At 43.1% G+C, this 25,348-nt stretch overlaps 1 protein-coding gene across 1 annotated transcript; it reads right to left on the bottom strand.

Moving 5' to 3' along the window:
* Positions 1–2,937: 2,937 nt before the first annotated feature.
* LOC120023829 (beta-1,3-N-acetylglucosaminyltransferase lunatic fringe-like) lies at positions 2,938–24,467 on the bottom strand. The gene is made up of 3 exons (XM_038967949.1): positions 23,840–24,467; positions 4,677–4,725; positions 2,938–3,044 (listed from the first exon to the last, which is right to left on the bottom strand). The coding sequence occupies exons 1-3, from the start codon at positions 24,290–24,292 to the stop codon at positions 2,938–2,940; spliced, it is 609 nt and encodes a 202-aa protein (XP_038823877.1). The 5' UTR covers positions 24,293–24,467.
* Between the last annotated feature and the right edge of the window lie 881 nt (positions 24,468–25,348).

The following is a 25,348-nucleotide window of genomic DNA, read 5'->3' as shown; positions in this document are numbered from 1 at the left end:
TCAGAACCACCTAGAAGGGTTGACCACAATCAGTATCATTATCCACATGGTCAGAACCACCTAGAAGGGTTAACCACAATCAGTACCCACATGGTCAGAACCACCTAGAAGGGTTGACCACAATCAGTACCATTATCCACATGGTCAGAACCACCTAGAATGGTTAACCACAATCAGTATCAACGTGGCAGAACCACCTAGAAGGGTTAACCACAATCAGTATCATTACCCACATGGTCAGAACCACCTAGAAGGGTTAACCACAATCAGTATCATTACCCACATGGTCAGAACCACCTAGAAGGGTTAACCACAATCAGTACCATTACCCACATGGTCAGAACCACCTAGAAGGGTTAACCACAATCAGTATCCACACGGTCAGAACCACCTAGAAGGGTTAACCACAATCAGTATCATTATCCACACGGTCAGAACCACCTGGAAGGGTTAACCAATCAGTATCATTATCCACATGGTCAGAACCACCTAGAAGGGTTAACCACAATCAGTATCATTATCCACATGGTCAGAACCACCTAGAAGGGTTAACCACAATCAGTACCCACATGGTCAGAACCACCTAGAAGGGTTAACCACAATCAGTATCATTATCCATATGGTCAGAACCACCTAGAAGGGTTAACCACAATCAGTATCATTACCCACATGGTCAGAACCACCTAGAAGGGTTAACCACAATCAGTATCATTATCCATATGGTCAGAACCACCTAGAAGGGTTAACCACAATCAGTATCATTATCCACATGGTCAGAACCACTAGAAGGGTTAACCACAATCATTATCCACATGGTCAGAACCACCTAGAAGGGTTAACCACAATCATTATCATTATCCACATGGTCAGAACCACCTAGAAGGGTTAACCAATCAGTATCATTATCCACATGGTCAGAACCACTAGAAGGGTTAACCACAATCAGTATCATTACCCACATGGTCAGAACCACCTAGAAGGGTTAACCAATCAGTATCATTATCCACATGGTCAGAACCACCTAGAAGGGTTAACCACAATCATTATCATTATCCACATGGTCAGAACCACCTAGAAGGGTTAACCAATCAGTATCATTATCCACATGGTCAGAACCACCTAGAAGGGTTAACCACAATCATTATCATTATCCACATGGTCAGAACCACCTAGAAGGGTTAACCAATCAGTATCATTATCCACATGGTCAGAACCACTAGAAGGGTTAACCACAATCATTATCCACATGGTCAGAACCACCTAGAAGGGTTAACCACAATCAGTATCATTATCCACATGGTCAGAACCACCTAGAAGGGTTAACCACAATCAGTATCAGTATCATCATCCACATGATCAGAACCACTAGAAGGGTTAACCACAATCATTATCCACATGGTCAGAACCACCTAGAAGGGTTAACCACAATCAGTATCATTATCCACATGGTCAGAACCACTAGAAGGGTTAACCACAATCAGTATCATTATCCACATGGTCAGAACCACTAGAAGGGTTAACCCCAATCAGTATCATTACCCACATGGTCAGAACCACCTAGAAGGGTTAACCACAATCAGTATCATTATCCACATGGTCAGAACCACTAGAAGGGTTAACCCCAATCAGTATCATTACCCACATGGTCAGAACCACCTAGAAGGGTTAACCACAATCAGTATCATTATCCACATGGTCAGAACCACCTAGAAGGGTTAACCACAATCAGTATCATTATCCACATGGTCAGAACCACTTAGAAGGGTTAACCACAATCAGTATCATTATCCACATGGTCAGAACCACCTAGAAGGGTTAACTACAATCAGTACCCACATGGTCAGAACCACCTAGAAGGGTTAACCACAATCAGTATCATTATCCACATGGTTAGAACCACCTAGAAGGGATAACCACAATCAGTATCATTACCCACATGGTCAGAACCACCTAGAAGGGTTAACCACAATCAGTATCATTATCCATATGGTCAGAACCACCTAGAAGGGTTAACCACAATCAGTATCATTACCCACATGGTCAGAACCACCTAGAAGAGTTAACCGCAATCAGTATCATTATCCACATGGTCAGAACCACCTAGAACAGTTAACCACAATCAGTATCATTATCCACATGGTCAGAACCACCTAGAAGGGTTAACCACAATCATTATCCACATGGTCAGAACCACCTAGAAGGGTTAACCCCAATCAGTATCATTACCCACATGGTCAGAACCACCTAGAAGGGTTAACCACAATCAGTACCATTACCCACATGGTCAGAACCACCTAGAAGGGTTAACCACAATCAGTATCATTATCCACATGGTCAGAACCACCTAGAAGGGTTAACCACAATCAGTATCATTATCCACATGGTCAGAACCACCTAGAAGGGTTAACCACAATCAGTATCATTATCCACATGGTCAGAACCACCTAGAAGGGTTAACCACAATCAGTATCATTACCCACATGGTCAGAACCACCTAGAAGGGTTAACCACAATCAGTACCATTACCCACATGGTCAGAACCACCTAGAAGGGTTAACCACAATCAGTATCATTATCCATATGGTCAGAACCACCTAGAAGGGTTAACCACAATCAGTATCATTACCCATATGGTCAGAACCACCTAGAAGGGTTAACCACAATCAGTATCATCATCCACATGGTCAGAACCACCTAGAAGGGTTAACCACAATCAGTATCATTACCCACATGGTCAGAACCACCTAGAAGGGTTAACCACAATCAGTATCATTATCCATATGGTCAGAACCACCTAGAAGGGTTAACCACAATCAGTATCATTACCCATATGGTCAGAACCACCTAGAAGGGTTAACCACAATCAACCTGACTTTGATTCTTCAGCCATCAACTGCCAAATTTGTCATTGCGGTGTGTGGTGTGTGTGTGTGTGTCTTACTTCTTGCCAGAGCTGATGAAGGTGTCGTATTCAACGGCCATTTTACAGGACAGAGCCTGGCGACTGTGGGCCGCTGAACAGTTAGTATTGATCATGTGACTCCCTGTAGGAATAACATCAATCAATCAGTCAGACAGTCAGTAAATGAGCCCTGGGGTCAAATGATGCACAGCACACATTTCAGCACAACACAGTATGTGACTTTTATCAAAGATGATTGGATGCTATCGTGTTACTATGGTGACAAAACAGTTTTGAATGAGTCAGAAATATTAGCTTCCTGTTATAGTCTGGCACCTCTAGAATAACAATATTAGCTTCCTGTTATAATCTGGCACCTCCAGAATAACAATATTAGCTTCCTGTTATAATTTGGCACCTCTAGAATAACAATATTAGCTTCCTATTATAATCTGGCACCTCTAGAATAACAATATTAGCTTCCTGTTATAATCTGGCACCTCTAGAATAACAATATTAGCTTCCTGTTATAATCTGGCACCTCCAGAATAACAATATTAGCTTCCTGTTATAATTTGGCACCTCTAGAATAACAATATTAGCTTCCTGTTATAATCTGGCACCTCCAGAATAACAATATTAGCTTCCTGTTATAATTTGGCACCTCTAGAATAACAATATTAGCTTCCTATTATAATCTGGCACCTCTAGAATAACAATATTAGCTTCCTGTTATAATCTGGCACCTCTAGAATAACAATATTAGCTTCCTGTTATAATCTGGCACCTCTAGAATAACAATATTAGCTTCCTGTTATAATCTGGCACCTCTAGAATAACAATATTAGCTTCCTGTTATAATCTGGCACCTCTAGAATAACAATATTAGCTTCCTGTTATAATCTGGCACCTCTAGAATAACAATATTAGCTTCCTGTTATAATCTGGCACCTCTAGAATAACAATATTAGCTTCCTGTTATAATCTGGCACCTCTAGAATAACAATATTAGCTTCCTGTTATAATTTGGCACCTCTAGAATAACAATATTAGCTTCCTGTTATAATATGGCACCTCTAGAATAACAATATTAGCTTCCTGTTATAATATGGCACCTCTAGAATAACAATATTAGCTTCCTGTTATAATCTGGCACCTCTAGAATAACAATATTAGCTTCCTGTTATAATTTGGCACCTCTAGAATAACAATATTAGCTTCCTGTTATAATTTGGCACCTCTAGAATAACAATATTAGCTTCCTATTATAATCTGGCACCTCTAGAATAACAATATTAGCTTCCTGTTATAATCTGGCACCTCTAGAATAACAATATTAGCTTCCTGTTATAATCTGGCACCTCTAGAATAACAATATTAGCTTCCTATTATAATCTGGCACCTCTAGAATAACAATATTAGCTTCCTGTTATAATCTGGCACCTCTAGAATAACAATATTAGCTTCCTGTTATAATCTGGCACCTCCAGAATAACAATATTAGCTTCCTTTTATAATCTGGCCCCTTTAGAATAACAATATTAGCTTCCTGTTATAATCTGGCACCTCTAGAATAACAATATTAGCTTCCTGTTATAATCTGGCACCTCTAGAATAACAATATTAGCTTCCTGTTATAATCTGGCACCTCTAGAATAACAATATTAGCTTCCTGTTATAATCTGGCACCTCCAGAATAACAATATTAGCTTCCTGTTATAATCTGGCCCCTTTAGAACGTGTGTATGTATGTGTTTTTATTTTTGAATCTCACCCATCCTCTTCCTCAGCCTGTCATCCTCTCCGTCGGTGAATACGTACGTCTGAAAACACACACACAAAGAGAAGGTCAGTGTGTGTGTCTGTCATTAATGTAGTGTGAATAGAGAGCCCACACTACTCTGTAGAACAATAGTCAGACAGGGTGCGTCCCATATATAATACTAGTGTGTGTCTGTCATTAATGTAGTGTGAATAGTGAGCCAACGCTACTCTGTAGAACAATAGTCAGACAGGGTGCGTCCCATATATAATACTAGTGTGTGTCTGTCATTAATGTAGTGTGAATAGTGAGCCAACGCTACTCTGTAGAACAGTAGTCAGACAGGGTGCGTCCCATATATAATACTAGTGTGTGTCTATCATTAATGTAGTGTGAAGAGAGCCCTACTCTGTAGAACAATAGTCAGACAGGATGCGTCCCATATATAATACTAGTGTGTGTCTGTCATTAATGTAGTGTGAATAGTGAGCCCACGCTACTCTGTAGAACAATAGTCAGACAGGGTGCGTCCCATATAGTACACTATTCCCTATAGGGGAAGGACGGCTCATTGTAATGGCTGGAACGGAGGCAAATGGAATGTCATCAAACACATGGACACCATGGAAACCATGTGTTTGGTGTCTTGGATACCATTCCACTGATTCCACCCCAGACATTACCATGAGCTAATCCCCAATCAAGGTGCCACCAACCTCCTGTGATATACACTGCTCAAAAAAATAAAGGGAACACTTAAACAACACAATGTAACTCCAAGTCAATCACACTTCTGTGAAATCAAACTGTCCACTTAGGAAGCAACACTGATTGACAATAAATTCCACATGCTGTTGTGCAAATGGAATAGACAAAAGGTGGAAATTATAGGCAATTAGCAAGACACCCCCAATAAAGGAGTGATTCTGCAGGTGGTGACCACAGACCACTTCTCAGTTCCTATGCTTCCTGGCTGATGTTTTGGTCACTTTTGAATGCTGGCGGTGCTTTCACTCTAGTGGTAGCATGAGACGGAGTCTACAACCCACACAAGTGGCTCAGGTAGTGCAGCTCATCCAGGATGGCACATCAATGCGAGCAGTGGCAAGGAGGTTTGCTGTGTCTGTCAGCGTAGTGTCCAGAGCATGGAGGCGCTACCAGGAGACAGGCCAGTACATCAGGAGACGTGGAGGAGGCCGTAGGAGGGCAACAACCCAGCAGCAGGACCGCTACCTCCGCCTTTGTGCAATGAGGAGCACTGCCAGAGCCCTGCACTATATAGGAGTGAAGACAAGGGGTCTGGATGTACTGTAGTGCACTATATAGGAGTGAAGACAAGGGGTCTGGATGTACTGTAATGCACTATATAGGAGTGAAGACAAGGAGTCTGGATGTACTGTAGTGCACTATATAGGAGTGAAGACAAGGGGTCTGGATGTACTGTAGTGCACTATATAGGAGTGAAGACAAGGGGTCTGGATGTACTGTAGTGCACTATATAGGAGTGAAGACAAGGGGTCTGGATGTACTGTAGTGCACTATATAGGAGTGCAGACAAGGGGTCTGGATGTACTGTAATGCACTATATAGGAGTGAAGACAAGGAGTCTGGATGTACTGTAATGCACTATATAGGAGTGAAGTAAAGGGGTCTGAATACTTTCTGAATGTACCGCGGTGCCTACATAGGAGTACCATTTGGGCCCCAGCCCCAGTCATCCGGTTTGATCAGGTTATTGTTGGAGAAATTAAACTGAAAACAGAACAACAGAACAACATTCTGTTCCATCATTGTTCCAGCCGACTGGTCTAAAACAGATCAACATTCTGTTCCATCATTGTTCCAGCCGACTGGTCTAACAGAACAACATTCTGTTCCATCATTGTTCCAGCCGACTGGTCTAAAACAGAACAACATTCTGTTCCATCATTGTTCCAGCTGACTGGTCTAAAACAGAACAACATTCTGTTCCATCATTGTTCCAGCTGACTGGTCTAAAACAGAACAACATTCTGTTCCATCATTGTTCCAGCTGACTGGTCTAACAGATCAACATTCTGTTCCATCATTGTTCCAGCTGACTGGTCTAAAACAGATCAACATTCTGTTCCATCATTGTTCCAGCCGACTGGTCTAACAGATCAACATTCTGTTCCATCATTGTTCCAGCTGACTGGTCTAAAACAGAACAACATTCTGTTCCATCATTGTTCCAGCTGACTGGTCTAAAACAGAACAACATTCTGTTCCATCATTGTTCCAGCTGACTGGTCTAAAACAGAACAACATTCTGTTCCATCATTGTTCCAGCTGACTGGTCTAAAACAGAACAACATTCTGTTCCATCATTGTTCCAGCTGACTGGTCTAAAACAGAACAACATTCTGTTCCATCATTGTTCCAGCTGACTGGTCTAAAACAGAACAACATTCTGTTCCATCATTGTTCCAGCTGACTGGTCTAAAACAGAACAACATTCTGTTCCATCATTGTTCCAGCTGACTGGTCTAAAACAGAACAACATTCTGTTCCATCATTGTTCCAGCTGACTGGTCTAAAACAGAACAACATTCTGTTCCATCATTGTTCCAGCTGACTGGTCTAACAGAACAACATTCTGTTCCATCATTGTTCCAGCTGACTGGTCTAACAGAACAACATTCTGTTCCATCATTGTTCCAGCTGACTGGTCTAACAGAACAACATTCTGTTCCATCATTGTTCCAGCTGACTGGTCTAAAACAGAACAACATTCTGTTCCATCATTGTTCCAGCTGACTGGTCTAACAGATCAACATTCTGTTCCATCATTGTTCCAGCTGACTGGTCTAAAACAGAACAACATTCTGTTCCATCATTGTTCCAGCTGACTGGTCTAAAACAGAACAACATTCTGTTCCATCATTGTTCCAGCTGACTGGTCTAAAACAGAACAACATTCTGTTCCATCATTGTTCCAGCTGACTGGTCTAAAACAGAACAACATTCTGTTCCATCATTGTTCCAGCCGACTGGTCTAAAACAGATCAACATTCTGTTCCATCATTGTTCCAGCTGACTGGTCTAAAACAGATCAACATTCTGTTCCATCATTGTTCCAGCTGACTGGTCTAAAACAGATCAACATTCTGTTCCAGCTGACTGGTCTAAAACAGAACAACATTCTGTTCCATCATTGTTCCAGCTGACTGGTCTAAAACAGAACAACATTCTGTTCCATCATTGTTCCAGCTGACTGGTCTAACAGATCAACATTCTGTTCCATCATTGTTCCAGCTGACTGGTCTAAAACAGAACAACATTCTGTTCCATCATTGTTCCAGCCGACTGGTCTAAAACAGATCAACATTCTGTTCCATCATTGTTCCAGCTGACTGGTCTAACAGATCAACATTCTGTTCCATCATTGTTCCAGCTGACTGGTCTAACAGAACAACATTCTGTTCCATCATTGTTCCAGCTGACTGGTCTAAAACAGAACAACATTCTGTTCCATCATTGTTCCAGCTGACTGGTCTAAAACAGATCAACATTCTGTTCCATCATTGTTCCAGCCGACTGGTCTAACAGATCAACATTCTGTTCCATCATTGTTCCAGCTGACTGGTCTAATAGAACAACATTCTGTTCCATCATTGTTCCAGCTGACTGGTCTAAAACAGATCAACATTCTGTTCCATCATTGTTCCAGCTGACTGGTCTAAAACAGATCAACATTCTGTTCCATCATTGTTCCAGCTGACTGGTCTAAAACAGATCAACATTCTGTTCCATCATTGTTCCAGCTGACTGGTCTAAAACAGATCAACATTCTGTTCCATCATTGTTCCAGCTGACTGGTCTAACAGATCAACATTCTGTTCCATCATTGTTCCAGCTGACTGGTCTAAAACAGATCAACATTCTGTTCCATCATTGTTCCAGCTGACTGGTCTAAAACAGATCAACATTCTGTTCCATCATTGTTCCAGCTGACTGGTCTAAAACAGAACAACATTCTGTTCCATCATTGTTCCAGCCGACTGGTCTAAAACAGATCAACATTCTGTTCCATCATTGTTCCAGCTGACTGGTCTAACAGAACAACATTCTGTTCCATCATTGTTCCAGCTGACTGGTCTAGAACAGAACAACATTCTGTTCCATCATTGTTCCACAGTGTTGTTTTTCACTACAGGTGAAACTGCACCTGTTTCCTTCCTCTGACACACGTCATCATGTAATGTTACACACACACACACACACACACACACACACACACACACACACACACACACACACACACACACACACACACACACACACACACACACACACACACACACACACACACACACACACACACACACACACACACACAGAGGGTATGGGTAGTTTATCCACCACAGCCACAGTATTGAGTGGAGACAGACAATAGTGCTGATACTGGATCTGAGCCAAGACTAAGGTAAACCACTCAGCACCATAACAGCTGCTGACCGGTCCAGTGGTGTGTGTGTGTGTGTCTGTGCCTGCTAGTGTGACATTGAATGATAGACCATACACATACAGTACCAGTCAACAGTTTGGACACACCTACTCATTCCAGGGTTGTTCTTTATTTTTACTATTGTCTACATTGTAGAATAATAGTGAAGACATCAACACTATGAAATAACACATATGGAATCATGTAGTAACCCCAAAAAAGTGTTAAACAAGTCAAAATGTATTTTATACGTTAGATTCTTGAAAGCCCCCCCCCCCTCCGAGGTATTAGCATACAGCTGCTGTAGTTAACTAGAGAAGGCTCCCTGGGACAAAGTCTTTGTTCCAACTCTCTCTGACACATTCCTCACATTACTCCCACTGCCGTGTGTGTGTGTGTGTGTGTGTGTGTGCGTGTGTGTGGTTTTGTGTGTGTGTGTGTGTGTGGTTTTGTGTGTGGTTGTGTGTGTGTGTGTGTGTGTGTATGTCTCCCACTTCAACAGTTCCCACTGCATAATGAGTTGGCATTACTCTGGGATAATAACTATGTCCCGACCAGTTAAAAGCCCTAGAACGTTATTTTATTGTACAAATTAATTCATTAATTACTATTACTAAATAACCACATTTTAGTAGTAGACAACATTTGTGTGTGTGTGTGTGGTCTAAAACACTGACCCTGTCTGTCGTGTGTGTCCCTGTGTGTCCCTGTGCGTGTGTGTGTGTGGTTGTGGGTGTGTGTGTGTGTGGGTGTGTGTGGTATGTCTGTCTGTGTGTCTGTCAGAACTCAGGAAGCCAGCATCAGCCAGGCGTACCCCGGACTCCCCCAGGCAGGAAAGACCCACCCTGAGACCCCCAAATAAACATAGACACATCCCTGCCCCCTGCCCCCTGCCTAGTGCAGCACATGGGCAAAACAGTCTCATTTCCCCCATTTTCCGTGGTGTTGTGTGGTTCTCTTAACACACACGGACACACACGACACACAGGGACGCACAGGGACACACAGGGACACACAGGGACACACAGGGACACACAGGGACGCACAGGGACGCACAGGGACGCACAGGGACACACAGGGACACACAGGGACACACAGGGACACACACGACAGACAGGGTCAGTGTTTTGATGAGTGTGTCAACACCTCTCTCCAGCTTCCTGCTCCCATACTGATATTAGATTACATCTGTCTCCCCTATAACCACTCTCTCCCCTATAACCACTCTCTCCCCTATAACCACTCTCTCCCCTGTAACCACTCTCTCCCCTGTAACCACTCTCTCCCCTGTAACCACTCTCTCCCCTGTAACCACTCTCTCTCCTGTAACCACTCTCTCTCCTGTAACCACTCTCTCTCCTGTAACCACTGTCTCTCTCTCCTGTAACCACTGTCTCTCTCTCCTGTAACCACTGTCTCTCTCTCCTGTAACCACTGTCTCTCTCTCCTATAACCACTGACTTGACAGTACTTTCTCCTCAATCAGCAACCATGTATTTGTGTGTGTGTGTCCCTGTTTGTATGTCCGTGTGTGTGTGTGTGTGTTTGTGTGTCCCTGTGTGTGTGTGTATCCCTATGTGTGTGTGTGTGTCAGTAGTCCAGTCTTTCTCTCCAGCTGTGTGTTCTCGTCAGCCCTGTCCATCTGTGAGCTCTTAAACCCTCCAGAGGAAAACCAGCTTGTGTGTGTGTGTCTCTGTGCGTGTGTGTGTGTCTCTGTGCGTGTGTCTCTGTGCGTGTGTGTGTGTCTCTGTGCGTGTGTGTCTCTGTGCGTGTGTGTCTCTGTGCGTGTGTGTGTGTGTGCGCGTGTGTGTGCGTGTGTGCGTGTGTCTCTGTGTGTTTGTCATTGTTAAGACCCCACAGAGGAAACTACACATTGTCTCATACAGGGGAATGAGAGAGAGATAATGGTGAGAAGAGAGAAGGGGGAGGAAGGTTAGGAGGCAAGCCAGGATTTGAGTTTTACAACACAGGAAACTACATTAATAGAACAATAACAAGAGAGAGAGAGACAGAGACAGAGACAGAGACAGAGACAGAGAGAGAGAGAGACAGACAGAGAGAGAGAGAGACAGAGAGAGACAGAGAGAAAAGGAGAAACATTTTATAACAATCAACCACTATAACAACCAAGTAGCTAAAGTCTCCTGGTAACGTCACAACTACCTCTGAGGCAACATATTGTTAAGGTTACCTCTGCCAGGGTGTGTGTCTGTGTGTTTACTCTCCTGAACATCGCACACATACCTCTTCACTTCCCACGAGAAAGAGAGAGAGTTCCCAGGGTGTGTGTGTTTAGTATTCCCTTACTCAGCAGTCCTACAGTAGCCTATAGGGGCGGGACTTTAACACACACCTGAGAGTAGACAAAGGAATGTCTACACACACACACACACACACACACACACACACACACACACACACACACACACACACACACACACACACACACACACACACACACACACACACACACACACACACACACACACACACACACACACACACACACACACACACACACACACACACACACACACACACACACACACACAAACACACACCTGAGTCAACCCAGACATGGGTAAACACAGTGCTTTCCTTTCTCTGTTCAGCCAGGTTGCTTATGACCCACTGTGAATTTATGATCCATCCAGGTAAGCAGGACGTCAGGAGATGACTCATGACTGCAAAACCGTCCACTAGGGGGAAGACAGTGAGCAAAATTAGCATCAAGTAGGCTTGTGTTTTGATAAGGCATGGTGGAAATGAATGGTGGATAGTGATGGGGGGAAAACAAATACATTTACATATTGCAATATTATTTATGGAGGATATTATATCGATACTTTACATTTTTTGTTAGGTAGCATTGGTTAGCACTAGTCGGCTGTACCCGGCGCTAGTCGGCTGTACCCGGCTGTACCCGGCGCTAGTCGGCTGTACCTGGCGCTAGTCGGCTGTACCCGGCGCTAGTCGGCTGTACCCGGCGCTAGTCGGCTGTACCCGGCGCTAGTCGGCTGTACCCGGCGCTAGTCGGCTGTACCCGGCGCTAGTCGGCTGTACCCGGCGCTAGTCGGCTGTACCCGGCGCTAGTCGGCTGTACCCGGCGCTAGTCGGCTGTACCTGGCAGCTAGTCGGCTGTACCTGGCGCTAGTCGGCTGTACCCGGCGCTAGTCGGCTGTACCCGGCGCTAGTCGGCTGTACCCGGCGCTAGTCGGCTGTACCTGGCAGCTAGTCGGCTGTACCTGGCGCCAAAACTCCGGTATTTTTCATCCTGTATTTTGTTCTCCATTGTATTTTTCCATTGTGAGCCAAACATGTTTTCAGGACTTTTATTTCCATGACTGATCAACACTAGTTTCCTCATGTCTGTCTCTTGTCTCTCTGCAGCAGACATATAGTAAGCAATATGTTTGGAACATCAAATCGCAATACAATTGTAGTATCGAATCACAACAAATACAGATGTAGGATCTTAATTTGATCACTTTTGTTGCTGAGAATTTTCCTGCAACACAGGAAATGCTAACTTGTGGTATAGTCGAGCTACAAAAAGGCTTCTAAAGTATGTAATTTCCACTTTAAAATGTCAGACTTGATTTGCAATAACGAAAAAATGTATCAACCCCTACCAAAAAATGTCCATTAACTATAATCCACATAATAATTCACAGGATTATTTTCCTGCTGTAGCAAACTGGCTCAAATTAAGATCTTACATAGAATTGTGAGAATCGCAATACATATCGTATGGTGATAATATCATATTGTTCCTTTAGCTCGATAATCTACCGGCACTTTTGTGCAACGCGACTCGGACCGGAGCATTCCGGGACTTTTTTTTCTCTCAGTTTCCCCGGATTCCAACCGCAGGCTCTGGACACTTGCACCTTGATTTCGCAGCTAGCTAGCTGCATACCGTGTGACTATTGGCTTACGTCGACCCCGGAGCAAACTCAAATCATGCTGGAGCTAGCCAGCTGAGGAGTTCCATCACCATCCGGACCCGTTTCTTTTGTTGCTGCTGCAGATACGGAACCCCACCGGGCCTTCACGACTGACTGCCGACGTTATCTGCCCGAGGGATTTATCCAACCGGCACCTCCGTCCCGACGTTACCTGAACGCTCATCTGAGGCCCGCTAATCGTTAGCTGTCTTATCGGCTGCTATCTGAACAAAACCCCACTACACGGAACCTACCGACGGAAACGCACGAGGTATCTACAAACAGACCTCCATCCTATGCTGCTACCGATAGCCATATACCCGGCCAGCTGTCTGGATCGCCACGACCCCAACCAACCTCTACTCACTGGACCCTTATTGATCACTCGATTAAGCATGCCTCTCCTTAATGTAAATATGCCTTGTCCATTGCTGTTCTGGTTAGTGTTTATTGGCTTATTTCACTGTAGAGATTCTAGCCCTGCTCTCTATACCATATCCAACCTCTCAGTTCCACCACCCACATATGCGATGACATCACCTGGTTTCAATGATGTTTCTAGAGACAAGATCTCTCTCATCATCACTCAATACCTAGGTTTACCTCCACTGTATTCACATCCTACCATACCTTTGTCTGTACATTATTCCTTTAAACTATTTTATCGCCCCCAGAAACTTCCTTTTACTCTCTGCTCTAATAGCTCTAGGCGACCAATTCTCATAGCTTTTAGCCGTACCCTTATCCTACTTCTCCTCTGTTCCTCTGGTGATGTAGAGGTGAATCCAGGCCCTGCAGTACCTGGCTCCACTCCTATTCCCCAGGCGCTCTCTTTTGATGACTTCTGTAACCGTAATAGCCTTGGCTTCATGCATGTTAACATTAGAAGCCTCCTCCCTAAGTTTGTTTTGTTCACTGCTTTAGCACACTCTACCAACCCGGATGTTTTAGCCGTGTCTGAATCCTGGCTTAGAAAGACCACCAAAAATTCAGACATTTTTATCCCCAATTACAATATTTTCAGACAAGATAGAACGGCCAAAGGGGGCGGTGTTGCAATCTACTGCAAAGACTGCCTGCAGAGTTCTGTTATACTATCCAGGTCTGTTCCCAAACAATTTGAACTTCTACTTTTAAAAATCCACCTCTCTAAAAACAAGTCTCTCACCGTTGCCGCCTGCTATAGACCACCCTCTGCCCCCAGCTGTGCTCTGGACACTATATGTGAACTGATTGCCCCCCATCTATCTTCAGAGCTCGTGCTGCTAGGCGACCTAAATTTGAACATGCTCAACACCCCAGCCACCCTACAATCTAAGCTTGATGCCCTCAATCTCACACAAATTATCAATGAACCTACCAGGTACCACCCCAATTCCGTAAACACGGGTACCCTCATAGATATCATCCTAACAAACTTGCCCTCCAAATACACCTCTGCTGTTTTCAACCAAGATCTCAGCGATCACTGCCTCATTGCCTGCATCCGTAATGGGTCAGCGGTCAAACGACCTCCACTCATCACTGTCAAACGCTCCCTGAAACACTTCAGCGAGCAGGCCTTCCTAATCGACCTGGCCGGGGTATCCTGGAAGGATATTGATCTCATCCCGTCAGTAGAGGATGCCTGGTCATTTTTTAAAAATGCCTTCCTCACCATCTTGAATAAGCATGCCCCATTCAAGAAATTTAGAACCAGGAACAGATATAGCCCTTGGTTCTCTCCTGACCTGACTGCCCTTAACCAACAGAAAAACATCCTATGGCGTTCTGCATTAGCATCGAACAGCCCCCGTGATATGCAACTTTTCAGGGAAGCCAGAAACCAATATACACAGGCAGTTAGAACAGCCAAGGCTAGCTTTTTCAAGCAGAAATTTGCTTCCTGCAACACAAATTCAAAAAAGTTCTGGGACACCGTAAAGTCCATGGAGAATAAGAACACCTCCTCCCAGCTTCCAACCGCTCTGAAGATAGGAAACACTGTCACCACCGACAAATCCACTATAATTGAGAATTTCAATAAGCATTTTTCTACGGCTGGCCATGCTTTCCACCTGGCTACCCCTACCCCGGACAACAGCACTGCCCTCCCCTCTGCTACTCGCCCAAGCCTTCCCCATTTCTCTTTCTCCCAAATACAGTCAGCTGATGTTCTTAATGAGCTGCAAAATCTGGACCCTTACAAATCAGCCGGGCTAGATAATCTGGACCCTTTCTTTCTAAAACTATCTGCTGAAATTGTTGCCACCCCTATTACTAGCCTCTTCAACCTCTCTTTCGTGTCGTCTGAGATCCCCAAAGATTGGAAAGCAGCTGCGGTTATCCCCCTCTTCAAAGGGGGGGACACCCTTGACCCTAACTGCTACAGACCTATATCTATCCTACCCTGCCTTTCTAAGGTCTTCGAAAGCCAAGTCAACAAACAGATTACCGACCATTTCGAATCACACCACACCTTCTCCGCTATGCAATCTGGTTTCAGAGCTGGTCATGGGTGCACCTCAGCCACGCTCAAGGTCATAAACGATATCGTAACCGCCATCGATAGGAAACAATACTGTGCAGCCGTATTCATTGACCTGGCCAAGGCTTTTGACTCTGTCAATCACCACATCCTCATTGGCAGACTCGACAGCCTTGGTTTCTCTAATGATTGCCTCGCCTGGTTCACCAACTACTTCTCTGATAGAGTTCAGTGTGTCAAATCGGAGGGTCTGTTGTCCGGGCCTCTGGCAGTCTCTATGGGGGTGCCACAGGGTTCAATTCTTGGACCGACTCTGTTCTCTGTTTACATCAATGATGTCGCTCTTGCTGCTGGTGATTCTCTGATCCACCTCTACGCAGACGACACTATTCTGTATACTTCTGGCCCTTCTTTTGACACTGTGTTAACAACCCTCCAGGCGAGCTTCAATGCCATACAACTCTCCTTCCGTGGCCTCCAACTGCTCTTAAATACAAGTAAAACCAAATGCATGCTCTTCAACCGATCGCTGCCTGCTCCTGCCCGCCTGTCCAACATCACTACTTTGGACGGCTCTGACTTAGAATATGTGGACAACTACAAATACCTAGGTGTCTGGTTAGACTGTAAACTCTCCTTCCAGACCCACATCAAACATCTCCAATCCAAAGTCAAATCTAGAATTGGCTTCCTATTCCGCAACAAAGCATCCTTTACTCATGCTGCCAAACATACCCTTGTAAAACTGACCATCCTACCAATCCTCGACTTCGGTGATGTCATTTACAAAATAGCCTCCAAAACCCTACTCAATAAATTGGATGCAGTCTATCACAGTGCCATCCGTTTTGTCACCAAAGCCCCATATACTACCCACCACTGCGACCTGTACACTCTCGTTGGCTGGCCCTCGCTTCATACTCGTCGCCAAACCCACTGGTTCCAGGTCATCTACAAGACCCTGCTAGGTAAAGTCCCCCCTTATCTCAGCTCGCTGGTCACCATAGCAGCACCTACCTGTAGCACGCGCTCCAGCAGGTATATCTCTCTAGTCACCCCCAAAACCAATTCTTCCTTTGGACGCCTCTCCTTCCAGTTCTCTGCTGCCAATGACTGGAACGAACTACAAAAATCTCTGAAACTGGAAACACCTATCTCCCTCACTAGCTTTAAGCACCAGCTGTCAGAGCAGCTCATAGATTACTGCACCTGTACATAACCCATCTACAATTTAGCCCAAACAACTACCTCTTTACCTACTGTATTTATTTATTAATTTATTTTGCTCCTTTGCACCCCATTATTTCTGTCTCTACTTTGCACTTTCTTCCAATGCAAACCAACCATTCCAGTGTTTTTTTAGTTTTTATTTTACTTGCTGTGTTGTACTCACTTCGCCTCCATGGCCTTTTTATATTTTTATTTATTTATACATATATCTGTTTGCCTTCACCTCCCTTATCTCACCTCACTTGCTCACATTGTATATAGACTTATTTTTTTTCACTGTATTATTGACTATATGTTTGTTTTTACTCCATGTGTAACTATGTGTTGTTGTATGTGTCGAACTGCTTTGCTTTATCTTGGCCAGGTCGCAATTGTAAATGAGAACGTGTTCTCAATTTGCCTACCTGGTTAAATAAAGGTTAAATAAAAAAATAAAAAAATAAAAAATTGTGAGGTCCCCGTGAAATTCCCAGCTCTAATGGCGGATAGGTACAGGCCGTGAGCTCCGTCTCCGAAGGTCTCGTGTTCCATCCATTTATTTACACCCTAATCCCAAACCTTAACCATTCAGAATTAATGCATCAACTAAACCTTTGACATCAGACGTTGATGAAAAAACATGTGATTCTGCAGTGAGACTGTGAGAGCTTGTCGCTCTGTTTACATATCAACACAGACTAGTGTCTAGTGTGTGTGTGTGTTTTTGATGGTTTTTAGTCTGACTCCCAAATGGCATATGGCCTATAGGGCTCTGGTGAAAAGTAGTGCACTTTATAGGGAATAGGGTACCATTTGGGATGTACATTTAGACTCAGACAATTAGCCACTCTCATAGATTAGCCTTACAATTAGCCACATTCATAGATTAGCCTTACAGTTAGCCACACTCATAGATTAGCCTTACAGTTAGCCACACTCATAGATTGGCCTTACAGTTAGCCACACTCATAGATTGGCCTTACAGTTAGCCACACTCATAGATTAGCCTTACAGTTAGCCACACTCATAGATTAGCCTTACAATTAGCCACACTCATAGATTAGCCTTACAATTAGCCACACTCATAGATTAGCCTTACAATTAGCCACACTCATAGATTAGCCTTACAATTAGCCACACTCATAGATTAGCCTTACAGTTAGCCACACTCATAGATTAGCCTTACAGTTAGCCACACTCATAGATTGGCCTTACAATTAGCCACACTCATAGATTGGCCTTACAATTAGCCACACTCATAGATTGGCCTTACAATTAGCCACACTCATAGATTAGCCTTACAGTTAGCCACACTCATAGATTGGCCTTACAGTTAGCCACACTCATAGATTGGCCTTACAGTTAGCCACACTCATAGATTGGCCTTACAGTTAGCCACACTCATAGATTGGCCTTACAGTTAGCCACACTCATAGATTGGCCTTACAGTTAGCCACACTCATAGATTAGCCTTACAGTTAGCCACACTCATAGATTAGCCTTACAGTTAGCCACACTCATAGATTAGCCTTACAGTTAGCCACACTCATAGATTAGCCTTACAATTAGCCACACTCATAGATTAGCCTTACAGTTAGCCACACTCATAGATTAGCCTTACAGTTAGCCACACTCATAGATTAGCCTTACAGTTAGCCACACTCATAGATTGGCCTTACAATTAGCCACACTCATAGATTGGCCTTACAATTAGCCACACTCATAGATTGGCCTTACAATTAGCCACACTCATAGATTAGCCTTACAATTAGCCACACTCATAGATTGGCCTTACAATTAGCCACACTCATAGATTGGCCTTACAATTAGCCACACTCATAGATTGGCCTTACAATTAGCCACACTCATAGATTAGCCTTACAATTAGCCACACTCATAGATTAGCCTTACAATTAGCCACACTCATAGATTAGCCTTACAGTTAGCCACACTCATAGATTGGCCTTACAATTAGCCACACTCATAGATTGGCCTTACAATTAGCCACACTCATAGATTGGCCTTACCATTAGCCACACTCATAGATTGGCCTTACAATTAGCCACACTCATAGATTGGCCTTACAATTAGCCACACTCATAGATTGGCCTTACAATTAGCCACACTCATAGATTAGCCTTACAATTAGCCACACTCATAGATTAGCCTTACAATTAGCCACACTCATAGATTGGCCTTACAGTTAGCCACACTCATAGATTAGCCTTACAATTAGCCACATTCATAGATTAGCCTTACAGTTAGCCACACTCATAGATTAGCCTTACAATTAGCCACACTCATAGATTAGCCTCTCCTTACATGCTACAGGTAGCTACTCTCTCTACAGGCTACAGGTAGCTACATGTAGCTTCTCTTTACAGGCTACAGGTAGCTACAGGTAGCTTCTCTTTAAGGCTACAGGTAGCTACAGGTAGCTTCTCTTTACAGGCTACAGGTAGCTACAGGTAGCTTCTCTTTACAGGCTACAGGTAGCTACTCTCTCCAACAATGAGTGGAGATGTACACTGATTGTACCAAACATTAAGAACACCTGCTCTTTCCATGACACAGACTGACCAGGTGAATCCAGGTAAAAGCTATGATCCCTTACTGATGTCACTTGTTAAATCCACTTCAATCAGTGTAGATGAAGGGGAGGAGACGGGTTAAAGAAGTAATTTTAAACCTTGAGACAAGTGAGACATGGATTGTGTATGTGTGTCATTCAGAGTGTGAATGGGCAAGACAAAATCAAAGTGCCTTTGAATGGGGTGTGGTAGTAGGTGTGGTAGTAGGTGCCAGGCGCACCGGTTTGTGTCAAGAACTGCAACACTGCTGGGTTTTTCACACTCAACAGTTTCCTGTGTGTATCAAGAATGGTCCACCACCCAAAGGGCATCCAGCCAACTTGACACAACTGTGCGATGCATTGGAGTCAACATGGACCAGCATTCCTGTGGAACACTTTCAACACCTTGTGGAGTCCATGCCCCGACGAACTGAGGGCAAAGGGGGTTGGTGGAACTCAATATAGGAAGGTGTGCTTAATGTTTAGTACACTCCGTGTATAGTATTCTCTACAACGCCGGCACAGTCTGCTGTAGATAGTTCAGCTCTGTGATGACATTATATAGTATCCTCTATAAGGACATAGTTCTACCAGTCTGTTGTAGATCAGCTCTATGATGACATTATATAGTATCCTCTATAAGGACATAGTTCTACCAGTCTCTTGTAGATCAGCTCTATGATGACATTATATAGTATCCTCTATAAGGACATAGTTCTACCAGTCTGTTGTAGATCAGCTCTATGATGACATTATATAGTATCCTCTATAAGGACATAGTTCTACCAGTCTGTTGTAGTTCAGCTCTATGATGACATTATATAGTATCCTCTATAAGGACATAGTTCTACCAGTCTCTTGTAGATCAGCTCTATGATGACATTATATAGTATCCTCTATAAGGACATAGTTCTACCAGTCTGTTGTAGATCAGCTCTATGATGACATTATATAGTATCCTCTATAAGGACATAGTTCTACCAGTCTCTTGTAGATCAGCTCTATGATGACATTATATAGTATCCTCTATAAGGACATAGTTCTACCAGTCTCTTGTAGATCAGCTCTATGATGACATTATATAGTATCCTCTATAAGGACATAGTTCTACCAGTCTGATGTAGATCAGCTCTATGATGACATTATATAGTATCCTCTATAAGGACATAGTTCTACCAGTCTCTTGTAGATCAGCTCTATGATGACATTATATAGTATCCTCTATAAGGACATAGTTCTACCAGTCTGTTGTAGATCAGCTCTATGATGACATTATATAGTATCCTCTATAAGGACATAGTTCTACCAGTCTCTTGTAGATCAGCTCTATGATGACATTATATAGTATCCTCTATAAGGACATAGTTCTACCAGTCTCTTGTAGATCAGCTCTATGATGACATTATATAGTATCATCTGTAAGGACATAGTTCTACCAGTCTGATGTAGATCAGCTCTATGATGACATTATATAGTATCCTCTATAAGGACATAGTTCTACCAGTCTGATGTAGATCAGCTCTATGATGACATTATATAGTATCCTCTATAAGGACATAGTTCTACCAGTCTCTTGTAGATCAGCTCTATGATGACATTATATAGTATCCTCTATAAGGACATAGTTCTACCAGTCTGTTGTAGATCAGCTCTATGATGACATTATATAGTATCCTCTATAAGGACATAGCTCTACCAGTCTGTTGTAGATCAGCTCTATGATGACATTATATAGTATCCTCTATAAGGACATAGTTCTACCAGTCTGATGTAGTTCAGCTCTATGATGACATGATATAGTATCCTCTATAAGGACATAGTTCTACCAGTCTGTTGTAGATCAGCTCTATGATGACATTATATAGTATCCTCTATAAGGACATAGTTCTACCAGTCTGTTGTAGATCAGCTCTATGATGACATTATATAGTATCCTCTATAAGGACATAGTTCTACCAGTCTGTTGTAGATCAGCTCTATGATGACATTATATAGTATCCTCTATAAGGACATAGTTCTACCAGTCTGATGTAGTTCAGCTCTATGATGACATTATATAGTATCCTCTATAAGGACATAGTTCTACCAGTCTGTTGTAGATCAGCTCTATGATGACATTATATAGTATCCTCTATAAGGACATAGTTCTACCAGTCTGTTGTAGATCAGCTCTATGATGACATTATATAGTATCCTCTATAAGGACATAGTTCTACCAGTCTCTTGTAGATCAGCTCTATGATGACATTATATAGTATCCTCTATAAGGACATAGTTCTACCAGTCTGTTGTAGATCAGCTCTATGATGACATTATATAGTATCCTCTATAAGGACATAGTTCTACCAGTCTGATGTAGATCAGCTCTATGATGACATTATATAGTATCCTCTATAAGGACATAGTTCTACCAGTCTGTTGTAGATCAGCTCTATGATGACATTATATAGTATCCTCTATAAGGACATAGTTCTACCAGTCTGATGTAGTTCAGCTCTATGATGACATGATATAGTATCCTCTATAAGGACATAGTTCTACCAGTCTCTTGTAGATCAGCTCTATGATGACATTATATAGTATCCTCTATAAGGACATAGTTCTACCAGTCTGATGTAGTTCAGCTCTATGATGACATTATATAGTATCCTCTATAAGGACATAGTTCTACCAGTCTGTTGTAGATCAGCTCTATGATGACATTATATAGTATCCTCTATAAGGACATAGTTCTACCAGTCTGATGTAGTTCAGCTCTATGATGACATTATATAGTATCCTCTATAAGGACATAGTTCTACCAGTCTGTTGTAGATCAGCTCTATGATGACATTATATAGTATCCTCTATAAGGACATAGTTCTACCAGTCTGTTGTAGATCAGCTCTTCTCCGTTTTCATTCCTTCGTCTCCTACGTCCTCTGATCTGCCTACCGGGAGTAATCTTCATCGGCTCCAGTTTAACTTTACAGGTTTACGTCTGACTGTCTCGCGCTTTGGGCAGAGCGTGGAGGCAATGAAAGTGAGCCGGCGTAACTAATCGTGTCGAAGGGGTATTTCAGGGAGAGGAGGGTTTGGGGTTTCTCGGGGTTACCCCTGGGAACATACACCGTGAAGCTTTCTGATGAATGCAGATGCATTGGTAGGCTCACTAAAACTGTAGCATACACCATGTTGTTTTAACTACATTTTGATTAGAGTAAAGTTCTCATCCTAATGTAGCTATGGGTAGAGTAGGACAAACACACATCACAGTCATACTGTAGTAAGTTAAACTATCCTCAATACAGTAGCTATGGGTAGACTAGGATAAACACACATCACAGTCATACTGTAGTAAGTTAAACTATCCTCAATACAGTAGCTATGGGTAGACTAGGATAAACACATATCACAGTCATACTGTAGTAAGTTAAACTATCCTCAATACAGTAGCTATGGGTAGACTAGGATAAACACATATCACAGTCATACTGTAGTAAGTTAAACTATCCTCAATACAGTAGCTATGGGCAGACTAGGATAAACACATATCACAGTCATACTGTAGTAAGTTAAACTATCCTCAATACAGTAGCTATGGGCAGACTAGGATAAACACATATCACAGTCATACTGTAGTAAGTTAAACTATCCTCAATACAGTAGCTATGGGCAGACTAGGATAAACACATATCACAGTCATACTGTAGTAAGTTAAACTATCCTCAATACAGTAGCTATGGGTAGACTAGGATAAACTCACATCACAGTCATACTGTAGTAAGTTAAACTATCCTCAATACAGTAGCTATGGGCAGACTAGGATAAACACATATCACAGTCATACTGTAGTAAGTTAAACTATCCTCAATACAGTAGCTATGGGCAGACTAGGATAAACACAGATCACAGTCATACTGTAGTAAGTTAAACTATCCTCAATACAGTAGCTATGGGTAGACTAGGATAAACACACATCACAGTCATACTGTAGTAAGTTAAACTATCCTCAATACAGTAGCTATGGGTAGACTAGGACAAACACAGATCACAGTAAGTCAAACTGTCCTAAATAAAGCTGTTATCAGTAAAGTCAGGTGCTAGTAAGAAAAGTGTTGTTATTGTGAAACTTCCCTCTGCTCGAGTTGAGTCTCCGCTACTTACAGTTTAGCCTAATTATCCCTGTAGCCTAGCAACCATGACATGTTCCGTTGCCTCGGACAGACTTTAGATGCATTGGTAATATAATGCCAGTAACTTGTGTGTGTTTATATTTCTGTGTAATTATTCAAACTAGTTTTTCTTCCGTTTTCCTCTTAAAAAAATATAGTATTTGTCCTATCACCTGTTGCATGTTTAGAATAATTGGTCATTTAATTTCACAAACAACAACAATAGCAACGTGTCCATATAGGCTAGCCTGGCAGTTCAGAGCGTTATAATCGAACGGGTGCTGGTTCAAACCGCAGAGCCGACTAGGTCCTTGAGCAAGGCACCTCATTCCTGTAAGTGTAACGTTTTTCGTATTACCTGTAGCATGTTTGTAGAGATCCACGTGTCCAGCAGTAGGTCCAGCCTGGTGTGGTGGTATTTCTTGGTGGTTTTCACCGCTATGAACACATCCGCCGGACTGAGCTCCTCCACCGGTGTAGGATCACTAGCCTTCACCGCTCTGTGCTCCACCGCCCGCTTCCCCCGACTCAACTCACTGAAGTACGCTGAGAAACCCTTGACCTGGGTAGCCTGACATTTCTCCCCGACCCGATCCTCGGCTGGAGCTTGGTTAACAGTTTTGTCATTATTATTCATGCTGTTTAAACTTTGCAGGGAGCGAGTCCCGAACTCTCTCCCGGTGGAACCTTCCTCCACGAGAGTCCCCCGGTGTTTGAGAACGGCGACGAGAAGAAACATCATCACGAGGCAGGTGAACAAGGCTTCTCCAGTCGTGGAGAGGGCGCGCTTCCTCCAGACGCCTTTTGACATCTTGCTACACGTTTACAAATCTAAAATAGACCGTTTATAATCCCATACAATGGCGAGCAGTACAAGCATTGACAATAAAAGTGCACGTCTATTCCACTGCGACAAAACTCACAGACTAGGGAGACATCTGGCTGTTCATCCTGGTTTGCTTCTCTCACTCTCTCACTCTGTCTCTCTCTAGATTACTGGACTGTTCCATTCTAACCTATGGTTAGTTCCAACGGCAGCTACCAGAGGGAGAGAACCACGCCTGTAGGCGGGACTAGTCTCCTTTCCAGCCACTAGCCGCTCTGAGCGCACTCTGTTTGGGCGTGACCCAGGAGCAAGAGGCGGGCCGGGCACTTGGAAGACTTCCGTTGTCAATCAAAATAAATCTACAGTACAGCAAATTATTATTATACATTTGTCTCAACTATCATTGTATGCATAATAATTTATCCAAAATAAGTTTACTATGAAAATGTGAATTAACTAATACATGTATAAATAGGTGAATTTGTAGCTCGGGGAGATAATAGTTGCCTCGGTTGGAACGTCGCGATGTTCTGTTCTGCGCTCTGGAATGTTGGCGGCCGCGGTTCCTTGCAGACAGATGTTGGAGCAGCGCATGACAGCGGCGCGTATGTAGTGCTGCCAACCAGAGGAGATGACAGATCACACACACACACACACACACACACACACACACACACACACACACACACACACACACACACACACACACACACACACACACACACACACACACACACACACACACACACACACACACACACACACACACACACACACTACCAGTGTAGTTGTGCCAGCAAACATGGTTTCAAATCTAGTGGTCTGTGGAATGTTTCCTCTTCAACAATAAAGTGCTTGTCTGAGCAACTTTTTCACAGCCGATCTGTGAAGCGTACAACACACACACGTACACACACACACACACACACACACACAAACAGACACAGACACAGATGTGAAAAAAAATCTTTAAAAATCTACCAAATCAACCCCTTGAAGGTTGTATGTGTCTGATGTTAACGTTACGTTTTTGGTTTGTGT

Source organism: Salvelinus namaycush, chromosome 2 (genome assembly GCF_016432855.1).
Source record: "Salvelinus namaycush isolate Seneca chromosome 2, SaNama_1.0, whole genome shotgun sequence".
Classification (NCBI taxonomy): Eukaryota; Metazoa; Chordata; class Actinopteri; order Salmoniformes; family Salmonidae; genus Salvelinus; species Salvelinus namaycush.
Note: the sequence above shows the minus strand (reverse complement) of the source record. Positions and strands in the feature narration are given on the sequence as shown.

What these genes read in the sequence shown, in the direction of transcription:
- LOC120023829 (XM_038967949.1), bottom strand. Translation starts at nt 24,292, where the DNA reads ATGTCAAAAGGCGTCTGGAGGAAGCGCGCCCTCTCCACGACTGGAGAA. An exon ending in TCTCTACAAACATGCTACAG is followed by an intron (nt 4,726 to 23,839) that starts GTAATACGAAAA and finishes GTGTGTTTTCAG; the next exon opens with ACGTACGTATTCACCGACGG. An exon ending in CAGGCTGAGGAAGAGGATGG is followed by an intron (nt 3,045 to 4,676) that starts GTGAGATTCAAA and finishes TTATTCCTACAG; the next exon opens with GGAGTCACATGATCAATACT.